The sequence below is a fragment of the Anopheles moucheti genome, chromosome 2, assembly GCF_943734755.1.
Source record: "Anopheles moucheti chromosome 2, idAnoMoucSN_F20_07, whole genome shotgun sequence".
NCBI classification, from domain to species: domain Eukaryota; kingdom Metazoa; phylum Arthropoda; class Insecta; order Diptera; family Culicidae; genus Anopheles; species Anopheles moucheti.
In genome coordinates this window covers 90,749,841-90,764,907 of record NC_069140.1, presented here as the reverse complement: position 1 = coordinate 90,764,907, position 15,067 = coordinate 90,749,841, and the positions used below count along the sequence as shown (strand labels likewise).

General features: G+C 43.3%; 5 protein-coding genes across 8 annotated transcripts; 2 read left to right on the top strand and 3 right to left on the bottom strand.

Moving 5' to 3' along the window:
* Positions 1 to 45: 45 nt before the first annotated feature.
* Positions 46 to 6,142, bottom strand: LOC128298781 (uncharacterized). 4 transcript variants are annotated; one of them, XM_053034563.1, is made up of 6 exons: positions 5,834 to 6,142; positions 3,088 to 3,220; positions 2,872 to 3,018; positions 2,579 to 2,805; positions 2,399 to 2,509; positions 46 to 1,021 (listed from the first exon to the last, which is right to left on the bottom strand). In XM_053034563.1, the coding sequence occupies exons 1-6, from the start codon at positions 5,982 to 5,984 to the stop codon at positions 969 to 971; spliced, it is 822 nt and encodes a 273-aa protein (XP_052890523.1). In that variant the 5' UTR covers positions 5,985 to 6,142; the 3' UTR covers positions 46 to 968. The 4 variants fall into 4 exon arrangements, with proteins under 4 accessions (XP_052890523.1, XP_052890526.1, XP_052890525.1 ...); XM_053034566.1 differs by lacking the exon at positions 5,834 to 6,142 and adding an exon at positions 5,495 to 5,770; XM_053034565.1 differs by lacking the exon at positions 5,834 to 6,142 and adding an exon at positions 5,529 to 5,770.
* Positions 6,143 to 6,753: 611 nt separating this feature from the next.
* LOC128297042 (uncharacterized) lies at positions 6,754 to 9,096 on the top strand. The gene is made up of 6 exons (XM_053032594.1): positions 6,754 to 7,071; positions 7,143 to 7,271; positions 7,327 to 7,457; positions 7,523 to 7,672; positions 7,731 to 7,833; positions 7,906 to 9,096. The coding sequence occupies exons 1-6, from the start codon at positions 6,754 to 6,756 to the stop codon at positions 9,094 to 9,096; spliced, it is 2,022 nt and encodes a 673-aa protein (XP_052888554.1).
* On the bottom strand, positions 9,097 to 9,881 carry LOC128297040 (uncharacterized). Its single transcript, XM_053032593.1, has 3 exons — positions 9,671 to 9,881; positions 9,426 to 9,530; positions 9,097 to 9,330 (listed from the first exon to the last, which is right to left on the bottom strand). Exons 1-3 carry the CDS (start codon positions 9,806 to 9,808, stop codon positions 9,235 to 9,237), a joined length of 339 nt encoding a protein of 112 aa, XP_052888553.1. The 5' UTR covers positions 9,809 to 9,881; the 3' UTR covers positions 9,097 to 9,234.
* A 293-nt stretch (positions 9,882 to 10,174) lies between these two features.
* On the top strand, positions 10,175 to 13,317 carry LOC128299792 (RNA-binding protein lark). Its single transcript, XM_053035874.1, has 3 exons — positions 10,175 to 10,287; positions 10,703 to 11,731; positions 12,343 to 13,317. The coding sequence occupies exons 2-3, from the start codon at positions 11,021 to 11,023 to the stop codon at positions 12,667 to 12,669; spliced, it is 1,038 nt and encodes a 345-aa protein (XP_052891834.1). The 5' UTR covers positions 10,175 to 10,287; positions 10,703 to 11,020; the 3' UTR covers positions 12,670 to 13,317.
* A 172-nt stretch (positions 13,318 to 13,489) lies between these two features.
* On the bottom strand, positions 13,490 to 14,821 carry LOC128299793 (group XIIA secretory phospholipase A2). The gene is made up of 3 exons (XM_053035875.1): positions 14,306 to 14,821; positions 13,985 to 14,227; positions 13,490 to 13,910 (listed from the first exon to the last, which is right to left on the bottom strand). Exons 1-3 carry the CDS (start codon positions 14,535 to 14,537, stop codon positions 13,690 to 13,692), a joined length of 696 nt encoding a protein of 231 aa, XP_052891835.1. The 5' UTR covers positions 14,538 to 14,821; the 3' UTR covers positions 13,490 to 13,689.
* Positions 14,822 to 15,067: the final 246 nt, after the last annotated feature.

Here is a 15,067-nt window from a genome sequence, read left to right as displayed (position 1 = left end):
TTATATGGCACAAGCACATTGTAAACCCCATCACATTCATGATCTAATATAGTACACTTTATTGTGAATTGGTGTGTTAACATATTTCAATTATTCTCTTCCTAAAACAACGGAGTAAACTTTATAAATCTGCCAATTTGCGGTACAGAGGTGCAGTGCACCTAACCGATCAGTGGCTACTTCCTAGTACAGTACTATTAGTTTTATAAACATGCGGTTCTGTTCTAACATTAGTTTTCTTTCATGGTGTATTATTCTAGAACTAATTCTGATGTTGTTTTCTTTTGGCAATTACATTTAACGAACAATTTTGTTCCACAAGCCAATCTCACTAAACACGTTGCCGTTTGCCGATATAGTGTACGGATAAGTTGGAAAATAATTCACTCTTGCTATTGTGGTTGTTGCTAAAGTTTGCTTATAGAAAAAGGTTTTGCTGCAGTATATATATAAAAAAAGAATCTACACATAAAAAGCATTGCGCATTGCGTTGATACAAACGGCCCAGCACCAACCAGGTTGCCGTGGGGTTGTTTTGATTTTACTTGTGGCAGGTAGCGAGCAGATCGAAGGGGGGTTGAAAACGCGCGCCATTATTCTTAAACTAACACTTACGTTTACCTATGCGCAGTGGCTCTGCACGCAGCAAAAAAAAAGCACAACTGCACAACAAGCTGGAATTTGCACAACAATGCAACAATGCGGCTGTGGGTGGATGGGTATTTAGAAAGGAATCATTCTATACGTAATTACACCTCTACGCTGGCTAGTGCCTCGATCCCTCTCTATCCTGTCCGAATACAGGTGGAAAGATCGACAAGGAAACGGCATCTTTTGCGCGGTGCATTAATAACGGTGATGATGATGAACAGTTGAAAATACCAAACAAAATTGATGCAGGAATTGGTTCTCATCCCCCTCTCAAAAGTGAAAAAGGGCGTCACAACTCGGTAGCCGAAACTGCCGAATTAAACTTCAAGCGATTTGTAATTGCTAACCAGTGACGTGACAAGGAATACATCTAAACGAAACGTCGTGTGTAGGGGGAAAAGAGAATAATTGATCCATTTCATTAGTGAACGTTCGTTTTTAACGAAGCTTTCAATCAACAAGAACAAGAAATCCAAACATATTAGCCGCAGGGTGTATTATGCAGGCTGTCGGGAGAGCCTGATACTGGTGGTTAATTAGGTAGCTCGGTAGGGCATAGCAAAAACACAAAGACAACACCATTCATCATGCAAAAAGGGGGACATTACCGAAGGTTGAAGGTAGAACAAATGGACAAGATTGCGTGTTAGCACCACAGAAAAAAATATCATTCACACAGTCGACAGTACTGCTTTGAAAGTATTGTTTTCAACCTTATTCCTAACCAATATACCTAATGAATTAACCCTCATCTTAAACCATGGAATGTCTTACGTACACGCTAAATAATTTGACTGTGTAAAGGAAGAATCGAAAAACGGTATTGGATATGATTCATTTTGATTGCTTTTGAATGTTTCTTTGTTTGACGCAGAAAGTTTCACAACATTATCCGTCTGGGATTTAAATCTGTTCTGTTCTGTATGCAAAGCAACTCTTTGACACTGGAATGTTTAGAAATTTCTCTTATCTTATTGGTAAGCTTTTGAATTCACTTTTAACCTTGGCAATACAATTAGCATATCGAAATTACTATAAACAAATCGATCGATCCTGGATCCTTTACTCATTGCACTACATGTTTAGCCGAGACACACAATACAGGGTGGTTCAAACACTTGCTCTACACTGCAAAGAATTGCCAGTATTACGTTGATTGTATAAAAATGATGCTCCACGAGTACGGAGACCGTGCAAAAGAGGTAAAATAAAAATAAACGACTTAAGGTCTTAACAAACACAATATAAATGTATCGAAAACTTTGCACCCTTCTGCAAATACTCGAATATTCGGTTAATGGTAATTAGGTGGTATCGACTTTCCTTTTTTTTTTTGGTGTGTGTGGGTGTATAAAGTTGCACAGTGGAGTGTGTTGTAAAAATGCCAATTCTGGTTCGAACTGTCACAATAAAGAGATACAATTACGAGTAATGGAACATTTGCATGTTGCCTTAGTAGAGTTTGTAAATGATAATCGTTTCATAGCACCGGTAAATACCGTGGGTCATGTCTTGTGTTGTGGCAATTCACCTTACACTAAAGTTAGCTAAATTTGTACACTTTCTTCCAAGAAAGTTTTGCAATTAGAGAACGGGATGGTTTACGCGTTAGGCTGCGATAGTCAACAAGAATTTGTGGATGGGAAATTGGAGGTCACGTTTTGTCAGATCAGGTAGGGGGGGGCACACAAACAGGGAGCAAAAACATTTCACTCATCAAACACACGGTTCAGGCTAACATTGATACCTTGGCCTTGTTGCGTTTCTAGCTCCCGTACGATAAAGTTGCGCAGATCCTCATACGCCTGCTTGAGATTGTTGTTCTGCACAACCACATCGAAATTTCCCAGTTCCGTGCCTACAAAGAAAAGAAACAATGTCACGTTGCGCCGATAGAAAATGTCAACCCAAAAGGGGGACGCGTTACCATATTCTATTTCTTTCCGTGCCGTGTTTAAACGCTTCTGTAAGCTTTCCTCCGTTTCTGTTTTACGTCCACGCAATCTGCGTTCCAGTTCCTCGATCGATGGTGGATTTACAAACACCAGCAGTGGGTTTAATCGGTCCGAGTTACGAATCTGTTTCACACCCTCAATTTCAATGTCCAACACACACACCTTCCCTTGATGCTGAACGTTTTCCACCGCCTTTTTGCTGTTTAAATTAGAATGTCGGTTAGTAGGTTTTGTATTGCTGAATAACAGCTTATCATATTCCTACCTGGTACCATACATATTCCCGCTAAATACAGCCGTTTCAATGAATTCGCCCTTCTCAATGGCGGACTGCATCTCTTCGACCGAGACGAAATGATAATGGACACCATTTTCCTCTCCTGGACGTGGTTTGCGAGTGGTATGAGACACACTGTAGGATGGAACATGATTTTTGCATAAATTTATCATTAAATTGACTTAATAAATGTATTGCTCATACCTGAATCCAAACGTATCCGGAAATTCCTTGAACAGCTTCTTCAGCAGTGTACTTTTGCCCGAACCCGATGGGCCACAGATCACGAGCGGACGTGGTCCTTGTTTCACCATTTTTCCGTTAAGGCTTGAAAATGCTGCTCAAGTCGTAATAAAAAAAATAGTTCCAATCAGTTAAACGGAACAGTTTACTATATATGCACGACTTTCACAAGCAAAGCAGCTACTGTTTACGAGAACGCTTCCGAACGCTTACTAGAACCATGTCTGAGGATGGGTACTACTTTAAATAGCTTCTACAATGTACATCCAACCGGTCAGCAATGCCACCCTTCCAATAAGCTATTAATTGTTAAAGCAAGCAATCATGCACAAACTAGCAACTAATGAAAAATAATGTCCTACCTATCGATCACCCTCTTTCCAACGAAAACGCAGGAATAATTCTGCCCAACACGCAATATTTACTACTGCCAAATGCGACCTATTTACTACTTATGATCCGATCCGACCGCGGTCCTTGTACCTACAGACTACACAGTATGACTCACACAATTTTTCCTGATCGTCTTTCGCTCGAGCGCAAAACAAATAGTTTTGAAAAACTTATTTTCCTTCCAACACACAACCACATACGGCGCAATCACTTAGGGGCAAACAGAACGAGAATAAAAAAAAAAACATTCCCGGCAAAGGTAATTCTTTTCACCCGCGAACGTACAATCTTGACAAGGTCGTGTCCGACCGCATGTACAGTGTTGCTAATGGCGCAGTTAGTACGGTCTCCGGTCCTCCCGGGATCTTGATCCAGCAACGTTTGGATATGCACTGGGTTCGGTACGGTTCGTGTACCCAGATAATATTGTTCTCCCTCACCGGGTCTCGGGTTCGGGTGCTTCATTTCGCAAATGGATTCTGCCATGCGCAAAGCAGCCATTTCAAATCATCGGTACGGCATCGAAAGGGCGCAAGCGCTACATAAGCGAGGAAGATCACGATCACTATTTCGCAAAATGAAAAAATCCCTTTTTCTCTCTTCCACTCTCTCTCTCTCTCTCTCTCGTTACTAAGGGCTTTTCCTTGTCTCTTTACAAGCTGTAAAATGGTTTCTAGCAAAGTTTAGTCCAAGCCTATCGCCATCCATTCCGCGAAGAACTAAAAGGAATATATTAATCATCACGTGGTTGGGAGACTGGCGGAAAACTAGATAGCAACCGAATCCGAATCGACATCATCGTGTATATTGCCAAAAGAGGATTGTAAGCTGTATTCTTAATACACCGGAGTGGCTTAACATTGCGTTAAATGTTAATTTTATCGCCATTATAGGCCATCACCCAGTTATGACGACACCGGGACGAACTTGTGGGCGTCATAGTTTAGGTCACAACTAACGTAAATTTGAATCACTCACTAATTACAGCATCAAAATAGTTGGCTGTTTAATGTCGCTCTCTTTGCTGTGCGCCAAACTGGGTGCATTAGTAGTGCAATTGGCGACCCACAAGTATTTTAAGCCATAAATCTGTCCCAGTGCGTTTTTTTTTTGTCTAGGACAAATTTTCATTTCGATTCGCACTGATGACGATCTATCATGTTTCACCATGGAATGTCTCTCTGTTCCATTTTATTACCTTCGTTACCCGCCGGCGAAACACAATCTCTGGGCTGCCTCCTAACCCAGCATCAGATCAGTGCCAAATGGAGGATGTTCTGTGCCTGGCAACGTGGTATACGCAGCTATTAATAGTACGCACATTGGCGGTTATTAAAACGGAACGCACTCATTTTTTCAGTGTGTCTCGTAAGCGTGGGTATGGCGATCTTCACGACAAACAGTAGACGATGTGCATATCGTTTACCCGCGAATATCGTGATATCAAGGCCGACGTTCGGAACACTCTTTCCGTCAGAAACCGGACTGCCATTGTTCATTGTTTCGATGGCGGCGGCTTTGTTTTTGTGCGTTTTCTTTACGCTACAACCGAACCAAAAGATTGATTTTCCGAACGAATTGTACGGTCGCATGTTCGTATCAGTGCTCTGAGAAGATAGTGCACATCTGGCATATTCTACCGCGTTCACTACCATCAACGATGTTGGTGATGGATATTGTTGGTCTGAAAGAAGCAAATCATAACATGAATCCAGGCTACCATGCATAATGCTACAAACTACAGACATACTACGATGCTATCTCTGTACGATGTTCCATTACGGGCAGACATTTGCAAGGAACTACTCACCCCTTGCAATTAACACGGTTAGTGTAAGCATGATGAGTCGATTATACGCGAATGCTGGGGACACAATTTGTTAATCACACAGGAAGCTTGTTTCTGATTGTTAAAGAATTTGGTGCTTATTTTATAGCCTTTTTCCTGTCGTTAAGTTTAGTAGAAACCACACACAGCCGAAGTATGATGATGATTTAATTATGATTGCCTTTCTTTGGTTGGCCACAGCAAAACCGGAAGTAGGTGGAAAATGTCCTTTTGGTGCTTTAACGGTACTCTTCACTGGAAGAGATGGAACCGCTCAAAGGCCTTTACTGCGAGGTAGAATGGTTGCTAGATTTTTTTGCATACAGTTTAGTATTTTGGCACAAGGTTCCACCTTCGTCTCGTTCGCGTTACAACAAAGCAAGCTTGCCGTGTGATGTCACACCACCATCCGGGACCGCATGGGGGGACGTTCGTTCACTTCCGGAACGGTGTTTGCTGGTGTCGTCCCTTCAACAACCTATTTACCTTTGGCTAAATACTGTAGATTGTTCTGGTACTGTAGGTGCTGGTTTAGTAGCCGACTAGTGCAAGTACTTTGGCCGAATGAATGCTTCCCGATCGTGGAAATCCGTAATGCAGCAGTAGCAGTCCGGCACAGGACGTTGTTGAGTAACATCAGTGGAATTTTCCACCGGAGCTGTAGAACTGCGCTCTCTGCCGGCTTACCGGTATCGAGGATGTTTTTGCACTGACCGAATTTTCACCTAATTTTCACACTCGGCGAAACGGGCACGAAACCACGAGCTGCGTTTTCCTTTGTATGCAGGTGCCGAAAGCAGCAAATTACGCAGAAGCGCACACGCACACAGCTGCCGCGCGGGTTTTGTGTACATTTTGACGGCAGAACTGTCAAACACGGCAGCTGTGGTACAACGGGATGTCTATTGGACCTTTATTTTGGAATGTAAACAGTCAAAAATCAGCTTTTTATGCTCCAAATTACATTCCGAAACGAAAAATACATTATATTAGGTCCCAAAAATATTACTTAATAAAGTACATAATACCAAAAGATCCATAAAAAAACTATATTTTTTAGACAAACATGACCGCAGATGTAACCGACATGACACTATGCAATTATTTTTTAACTCGCACAGAATGATCATCGAATTGTAGCCTCATCATGAAAAAATGAATGACCGATTTCGAACGATTCTCTTGGGATTTAGCCAACCAAAGAAGAAGAGAAATCGCTATATAAAAAAGAGATTAATTTTCTTAAAGGATTTTTTGATTCCGAAACGCAAACGTTCAAATCTTTCTCGCCGTTTTCACGTGCCACGTTGTTTAGTTTGATCAAACTGTTCGCGGATAAAACAACTCACAAAATAATCCATCGTAGCATGCGTTTAACAGCGTCGAACTGAGTTCAACTTGCAAGGATGTCCAAATTTTTATCTCTGCGTCGTCCGACGACGATCTCTAAATTAGCTCCCCTAGTTCCACAACATCCGGACGCGCTTCCCCGCGAAATCGTACCACAATGGACCGATTTACTACCATCATCGAAACTTCCCAACTGTTGCTGTCCAGTGCATGCGGGACAGTATTCAAGAGGACCTTTAGCCCAACCTTGCTGGGAGTATCCGGACAGCCATGGATTTGATCTAGAGGATTCATGCATACGAATCGCCCAAAAGGAGTATCATGTGTTGCATGATAAGCATCTGCAGCAGTTTTGGAGTGGAGCGCTTACAAAGGTACAATTGCTGGGAATCACTCCTGTTTAAAACCCTTTTAATTCAGATCTTTAAAACATCTTGTATTACAGAATTTAAAGCTTCATGGCCTAATCAATGAAGACGGAAGAGTCCTGTGCACACTACAAGAGCACAATCAGTTCCGAAACTTCCACTTCCAGCATTATCGTTTTCAGCTGCTAAACCTTCTCCATCAAATGGTATGTTTTACAGGAAAGGAAAAACACCCCGTTAAGCTTTGCATTTCATTTTCAGAAGAGTGAAAAAGCAAATATATCTCACTGCATGAAAATACAAACTCATCTGAAAAATGCTACAGACTTTTGCGAAAAATTAGCAATCAGACGCAGTCGAGCTGGTACTGTTTATAGCAAGAAAATGAATCGGTGAGTAGGCACAACAATCTGACCGATAACAAGCTTTTATAATGTTATCATTTGCATAAAAACAGATGGAAAATAGCGATAGAAAACTATGAACAAAAAATCTTTAACATAATGAAAAGCGTAGAGACGAAAAAGCAACAGAAAATAGCCGAAGGACATCAGCACGATTTGAAATACAAACATCGCTACGATGAACTGTTAGCTCTTCGTAAAAGGTAAGCCACATGAACGATTGATACGATCGATACGAAAGATACTAATGTGATGTTGTAGAAAAAATCTAATACTTAAGAGAAAACTGCGAGAACGGGACGATGAACTGCAACAGCGGTTAATTAGCAACAGGAACAGAAGACAAGAGATAAAAACCAGAATGGTATGTAATCAGAAATCAGAGCTCGTATCTCGGAAATTCTATCGGAAAATTAATCTCTCAATTCTGTTAAAGCAAATCGAACGTTTTCGGATGCATTACCTCGCGTACCTAAAGGAACGGAGTGAAAATCGGCAGTACTTAGAATCATTTCTCACGCAAATGCAACATAAGGTCCAGGACAGAAAGGACATGTACGAGCGAAAGCACAAACAAATGGAAGAAGAGCTGGTGCGGAGGAAAACGAGAAATCTGGCACTGAAGTATAACCGCCGAAGCAAAGCAATACTGGTAAAAGTCCTCCTAAAGGAATGTAAGAAAAAACTCTTGGCTAAGTCATCGGCCAGGGTCACTTCAATGGTGCATGAAAGGATGGAGCGTGCGATCGATGCGGCTTATGTTATTCATACTACCATCAGTCCTACGACTAGCAGTACGCAGATAATCGAGACAGCCAGCCAGTTCATATTGGATCTCCGTGATGCACCCATCGAACCCTTGCCGCAGGATTCGCTCATCAGAGGCTATGTGGTCGATCGGCTGCGTGATATGATGCATCAGATTGTCCAAAAAGCTGTTCAAGAAGCTTGTGTGCTTATCGAGCAGGTGGCCGTTAGAAAGTTCGAATCGCTCAACATGGAAGAGCGACCAGTAAGATTGTCACTCTCCAACCAAGGAAGCATTTCCAAGCTGGCTTCTTTTCAAGCCCGGTCTGAGCGCAATCAGTCCAGGGTGTCCATAGGACCGGCTTCCATCATAGAAAAGTACGAAACCGAAAACTACTCATTGAAAAAATGCAAAAACCGGCCTCCTACGCCGGTTACCTCGGTAACGTCCCTGGTAGAACACACGCTGCACCAATCGAAAGAGGAACGAATTAGCACCAGTGCGCTAGAAGTAAGTACCGAAACGGCCTTGGACATTTTGCGGCGTATACAATCCGATTCCTACCCACTCATACATGTCATGCACAGTCAGCGGCGCTATTTGGAAACCAATCTGTTGAAATATCGCTTGATCCTTCAACCGTACGTAGATCAGCGCGTGTTGGCCGCTATCGATCTCGACCGATCAGCTATCAAGCGCGGCGTCGAAGTTGTTGATAGCGAGTCAACCGAGAAAGAGGCAATCTTACAGTTAACAGCAAACGCTCTGTTGCAGTTTCCCGACAGCAATCATCAATACGCTATCGCTCTCTTTGATTCAGTGAATTTCCTATCGCTACAAGCGATTAGAAAAATCGAGCAAATACTGAACGCACCATAATCTTGGAAGCGGAATTCTATTTACAATTCTTATCTAACAAATAATTGTTTCTTTTTTATTGTAATTGTGCACAAGGGGACATTTTTTTTCAAGAGAGACTAAATAAATTGTGTTTACACTTTGTAGATAGAAGGGATTTTAGGCTAACATTTTTTGTAACCGACCATCGTCGTACATCTTCTTGATGTCTGTACCACCGCCGACAAAGTTACCATCGATAAACACTCGCGGAACCTATGGGGGAGAAGCACCATAATTAGATGAAGTATTGTTGATTGAAGGGTTTGAAGCCTCCACAATCAATAGGCGTGATATCAGCACCCACTTACCGTCCTTCCACCGGTCAGCTCGCCCAGCACAGATTGCATCTCATCGCCATCGTTCCGTTTGTCGAGCTCGTAACAAGCGTATTCTTGGTTCAGCTTTTTGAATGGCTGCAACGCAAAGATGTATGATTAATGTGTGTTGCCTGATGTTTAGCGGATGAGGTGAGCAAATATTTCCCCTGATTCACACTTCGAAGCCACGTCATTTTCTTCAATAATTTTTGCACGATTCTACCGAACTCACTTACCTCCTTTGCCATGGTACAGTACGGGCAGTAGGTCTTGGAAAAGATTACCACCTTATCCTTCGCGATAGCACTCTTCACAAATTCTGCTACGGGACCGCTCATGTTTGCTGGAACGCTTCGACTAACCAATGAACCCATAAAATGTCGCGACTGCGTCTCCGTATGTAAACTTCTGTCTTTCACCTTTTGCCGTAATCGCGGCAAGTTGACTCTCCCTTTTGGACGGAATGCGAATGACAAGTACAGTGCTGTGAGACCAATCTCGCACGTTGGTTGAAAATTTTGTTGGGTCTTTATTGCAACTCATTCCATTTCACAGCCAGCTTTTGTCCAAAACTCCCTTGCAAAATCAATTATTTACTCCGGAAGCCATTAATTATCAAATGCTAGCAAATTGATCTAAGATAAATAACAACCATTTCAAAAATTGCTGCAATGTTTTTCCACAAATTCACCACTGTCGCTGATCATTGACAGCTGTTGTCAAATCACAAACATTGATGGTGAAAATTTACTCCGAGAAAAAGCCGAAAGCGGAGGCCACAGATTTGTTGGCACTTTTCTCGTGTATTTCATACTCGTGTGCTTAGAAAAACGTACAATTTCCTGATATAAAGGTAAGTACTTTGAAGTGAACATGTGTTACGATGAAAAAATGTAGAAAGTTTGGGTGAAAATCCATGTTGAACGTAACCTTTTCCACCGCATCCGTCGAGATGCCCAAAATCGGCCATGTTTGATCGTGGCCTTCTTTAGCTACGTTGATAAATGCTATTTTTGCTGTAAGGTGTTCTCGGGAAACCAACAAAGTGGAAAACAGGCTTTTATTTCACACCGAGCCACCAACTAACAGAGGCTAGAATTGTTCTAATGTAAAATATCAGATATGCCCATCGTTCCTGCAACAACTTGCGGTAGGGAGAAATGAGAGCGGTTCGCGTATTATCGTTAGCCGTACTGTAGCTAATTAAAAACTCGTCTTAATCGATCACATTTTGCTTCGTTTTGTTATTATTATTGCTATTCTTGAAGAATTCCAACCGTTTTCCGTCAACCGTCGCCGGGTATTCGTAGCCGTCGAAGCTATCGTGAAGATCCAACGGAAGAAGTCGCCACTGCTTCTGCCCTCCCGCGTGTTCCGGTACCGAGTCAAACACCGGAACAGACGTAGTAAAGACGATCGTTCATCGCGCGAGTACGTTCCCCTTCCATACGACCCCGTAGGCCAGCACTAGCACTCCGTTTTGTTCCTTGGAGCGCACAAGGACCGATCCCTTATCCGATTAGCGCGCGTCTAGGTGGCCCCCAGCTGGCTGCTCCCCATTTAATCCGTTCGTGGCTTCCCCGGGTATGAGCAAAGCCGTCAAAATAGATCCATCAAGCGAAAGCAGCCGGGAACTGCCGCCCGGTACGTTCAAGCTCTTCATCGGCAATGTCGACGAGAAGACGCAGCCGTCCGAACTGCGGCCACTGTTCGAAAAATACGGTACGGTCGTCGAATGCGATGTGGTGAAGAATTTCGGCTTCGTCCACATGGAAAACGAAGATCAGGGCCGCGAGGCGATTCAGCATCTGAACGGGTACGTGATCGGCGGTCAACCGATAAAGGTGGAGGCTGCCAGAAGCCGCCGGGCACCGAATGCCAACACGACGAAAATTTTCGTCGGTAACCTCACGGACAAAACGCGCGCACCGCAGGTACGCGAACTGTTTCAAAAGTTCGGTGCCGTCGTCGAGTGCGATATCGTGCGGAACTATGGCTTCGTGCATCTCGATCCAACCGGGGACGTGAACGATGCGATCCGGGAACTGAACGGCATGATGGTGGACGGCCAACCGATGAAGGTGCAGGTGTCCACCAGCCGTGTCCGGCCGAAGCCGGGTATGGGCGATCCGGAACAGTGCTACCGGTGCGGTCGTGCCGGCCACTGGTCGAAGGAGTGTCCGCGTCTAATCTGGGCCGAACGTGGCTTCCGCGAACGCAGCATGTACGCCCGGGATCCGTATCCGCCGCCGCCACCGCCGCCATTCCTTCGCGATCGTATTATGGACGGATTTAGGGTAAAATCGAACCAGCAAACAACTTTTGCATGCATATTACTACCTTCTTTAGTTACTCCTTCACTACTTCTTTTTCTGGTTTATGTGCTATTTTTGTTTCAAAAATGCTTTTCTGTTTATCGAAACTATTTCGAATCCATTGTGGTGGAAAATCGGTAAGCAGACACTGTCGCGATTTATTTTCCAACCTTCAAACCCGTAGCAACTCGCGGAACTTTTAAACTATATGAATTGTAGACTGATTATCCGCAAACATTCACATTCAGGATTTTACCATTAATTTAGCTCAGGAACGCCCAATAAGCTGCCTAATTGTTTCTAGTAAACTTTCGAAAACCAAAAAATTGATACCACGTACACCGAAGAGATTACCTAACTGGAAGCTTCTATTTTTTCGGATTAACTTTTGAATTTTTGACAGTACTAAAAAAGGTTTATGCTAATACTCTTCAATTGTGGCTATTCTGAAGTTTTATGTGATGGGTTCTTATTTTCTTTTTGCTAAGTCGTGCTGTTTCTCGCTATCTATGCGCTTCCAAAAAAACCACCCTTCGATTGTGTACGCGAACCCAACTCGTTTGCTAACCATTTGCTTCTGATGCATTTTACAGGACACGTTTGATTATTATGACCGCTACGAAGATCCGCGCGACCTGTTCGAACGGCGGTACGGTATCCGGGGCCGTGATTTTCCCCCCATAAGACGCGAACCAATGCCACCGATACCGCCACTGATGAGGCGTAGCGTAACGGAGAGTAGTCGTAGCAGCAGCAGCTACGAGGCTATCTTTAGCCGGCGTACGCCTCCGCCGACCAGTCGGAATGGAAGCAGCAGCATAAGCCGCTTCGGTGTGTACGAAGACTTTAGTCGGGATTCGTTCGATGATAGGCGCGGTCTGCGTGGACCGTCGCCCACCCATCGGTACGCACCGTACTGAGACGGAATGAACTAGACCCACCACCATCTCCGTACGCGGTTGGGTTCTACGATATATTGGTGGCGCGAATATGATCGCACCGTCCTCCCACCCACGCTCAGATATTAAGTGGAATGTAGATGTTAATCTAAGAAACAATTACACACCGCAACGCCAGAACGGATTTGGATTTGGACAAAGGAATGGGGGAGGTTTGGGAGAATCATATCGCAAGGCTCTAGTACTTCCCCATGCCGGCTCCAGTTAGCTGCAAGGTTGTACTTACAGCTCCTTAAAACCATAAAAAGAAAATCATGAGCATGAGAGCGAGAGGAGAGAGAGTAGAGGGAAAAGTTTTCCCCCGTGACTGTGTAGGAAAGTGCAGGAGTTTCAAATGCAATTGCTAATAGACTTCGCTAATGTGAAGGTACGTCTCTTAGGGCTATATAACAAATTCTTATAATCGACACATGCATTTTTCATTCACGTCTTCATTTATTAGTTGCTTGTTTAGTGTGTATTGCCAATAATTCTCTGCGTAAGTCATGTTTTACTTTGAACCATTTTTATTACGCTCATTTTTAAAAATCACTTATATTTTCTTATTGCGCGTCATCATTATTGCGTTCTAATATATCTTTAATCATGGTAAACAACGTTAATGGAATATCGGAATGATATTTCTGGGGTCGGTTCAACGAAACGAAGACGACGTGCATGGTTCAGCGAATGATAGAATGGTAAAACAAACCCTAGAACTAGCAGGAATCGGTCTACGGCGAGAGTAATAATGTGTAAACGTTATCATAAGCTACTGAAGATAATAAACAAACGTTTTAAACACCTGAACGGAATGAGTTTTTGATTCTACTGCTACGAGGATGTTGATGGGTTGGTAGTCTTTTTATTTCACACGGATGGTAACCACTACGAAGTGCCGGTACAACTTCGCTATTCTAATCACAGTTTCGTACAGACCTAAACGATACATGTATGTTTTGCTGAGATGAATGTACACTCAGATCATTGCTGTCGCACCGTCTACAGCTCCTTCCAGCCGTATTTATTCTTTTCCTTCCCTTTGTCCCGTTCCTTCCCATAGTCCTTTGTCCCCTTCGGTTCGTTATATTTCCCTTCACTTGGTTTAGGTCCTTCTGCCTTTTCCGGTGGACAATAGCAGCATCGTTGCTGTGAATCCAGGTATGATTTGCAGCCCAAGGTAAGCGTACCGGTGAAGAGCATCTTTGCGGCCGCCTTACAACCTATTTCCGATACAACGCAAGCGGAGATAAAAGTTAAATCTTGTACCGCCGGTTGTTTTCTCCTCCACACTTACCTTTGACAACAATATCGCCTACAACATTCTTCTCGTAGTCATCGCAGTACCGGTATAGGCAGCGCTTAAAGTCTAAATCGCACAGCTCCTTGTCGCTGTTGCACGTATCGTAACAGATATCATGCGCATTGCAGCACTGTTCCATCTCTACCGCTGGCAGATACTCGGTACTGATTTTCATCCCCAAAGATCCGCATCCATCCGATTGCGGTATGTAGAACTTATTGCGTGCGGGTGTTATATCTGAAAGGAACGCCATACACAAACGGAATTAAAAAGATGCTGTGCAAAACTGCTCCCGGGTTCAACAAGTTCACTTACCGCCAGGACATTTATACACACAGTTCTCCTCTACCGCCGCATCAAACACTTCGTGGACGACTTTAAACTTCTTTGCCACATGCAACACGTTTTTCATCACATCGCCAAAGACGGCTTCTGCCGCTATAATGGCATCGCGCAGATTCGCTATCATATTCGAACCGTAGCCGGTATACGCGTACGTCAGGAAGGTAAGCGAATAGATCGCCACTTTCATGTACGGAATTTGCATTTTGTCGAGGTTTTCTGTTCCTTTGATTCGTTTTGCTTCAGCACTTCGCAGCTTTTGGTTTAACTTGTCGTCGTCGAAAATCCCGCGCCACCTGCGATTGTCGGTGGCCAGGTGTTGTAGACTATCTCCCAGATGATGACGAGCACTGACGTGGTCAATTACGGTGCGTATATTTTGTCGTTGGTAAAGCGGCAATTTTCACCAGAAGTACCAAGCATTTTTAGCAAGATTGAGTGTTTATTTTTAGATCTTTTTTTAGTTCTGACTAATTTAGAAACAAACTGCTTGGTAGGATCAGGAATTAAGCAGACGATTGAAAGGGTGAGGGGGGAGAATTGTTTGTTTTGAATCGCTCAGCGTTTATAGCCCCAGTTTCGATACCCATGCAGTATCGACCTTGAAATTTTGGTTCAAATATTGTGCTTTTTTATTCAAAATTTGTTGTTGCACTTCAAACACAAATGATGCGTACGCACATATGATATTTAATATACTTAAATTAAACACTCCACTGTATCAAATTCCCCGTT

Bases quoted from the DNA above. Each gene is read 5' to 3' on its own strand.
- LOC128298781 (XM_053034563.1), bottom strand. From the start codon at position 5,984: ATGTTACTCAACAACGTCCTGTGCCGGACTGCTACTGCTGCATTACGG. The intron at 3,019-3,087 runs GTATGAGCAATA...TCCATCCTACAG, and splicing joins CCGGATACGTTTGGATTCAG to TGTGTCTCATACCACTCGCA. The intron at 1,022-2,398 runs GTATCAATGTTA...CGTTTCGTTTAG, and splicing joins AGAAACGCAACAAGGCCAAG to ATGTATTCCTTGTCACGTCA.
- LOC128297042 (XM_053032594.1), top strand. From the start codon at position 6,754: ATGTCCAAATTTTTATCTCTGCGTCGTCCGACGACGATCTCTAAATTA. The intron at 7,272-7,326 runs GTATGTTTTACA...TTTCATTTTCAG, and splicing joins TAAACCTTCTCCATCAAATG to AAGAGTGAAAAAGCAAATAT. The intron at 7,458-7,522 runs GTGAGTAGGCAC...GCATAAAAACAG, and splicing joins TATAGCAAGAAAATGAATCG to ATGGAAAATAGCGATAGAAA.
- LOC128297040 (XM_053032593.1), bottom strand. From the start codon at position 9,808: ATGGGTTCATTGGTTAGTCGAAGCGTTCCAGCAAACATGAGCGGTCCC. The intron at 9,531-9,670 runs GTAAGTGAGTTC...TTTGCGTTGCAG, and splicing joins ACTGTACCATGGCAAAGGAG to CCATTCAAAAAGCTGAACCA. The intron at 9,331-9,425 runs GTAAGTGGGTGC...TCTCCCCCATAG, and splicing joins AGCTGACCGGTGGAAGGACG to GTTCCGCGAGTGTTTATCGA.
- LOC128299792 (XM_053035874.1), top strand. From the start codon at position 11,021: ATGAGCAAAGCCGTCAAAATAGATCCATCAAGCGAAAGCAGCCGGGAA. The intron at 11,732-12,342 runs GTAAAATCGAAC...TGCATTTTACAG, and splicing joins GTATTATGGACGGATTTAGG to GACACGTTTGATTATTATGA.
- LOC128299793 (XM_053035875.1), bottom strand. From the start codon at position 14,537: ATGCAAATTCCGTACATGAAAGTGGCGATCTATTCGCTTACCTTCCTG. The intron at 14,228-14,305 runs GTAAGTGAACTT...CGTTCCTTTCAG, and splicing joins TGTGTATAAATGTCCTGGCG to ATATAACACCCGCACGCAAT. The intron at 13,911-13,984 runs GTAAGTGTGGAG...TATCGGAAATAG, and splicing joins AGGCGATATTGTTGTCAAAG to GTTGTAAGGCGGCCGCAAAG.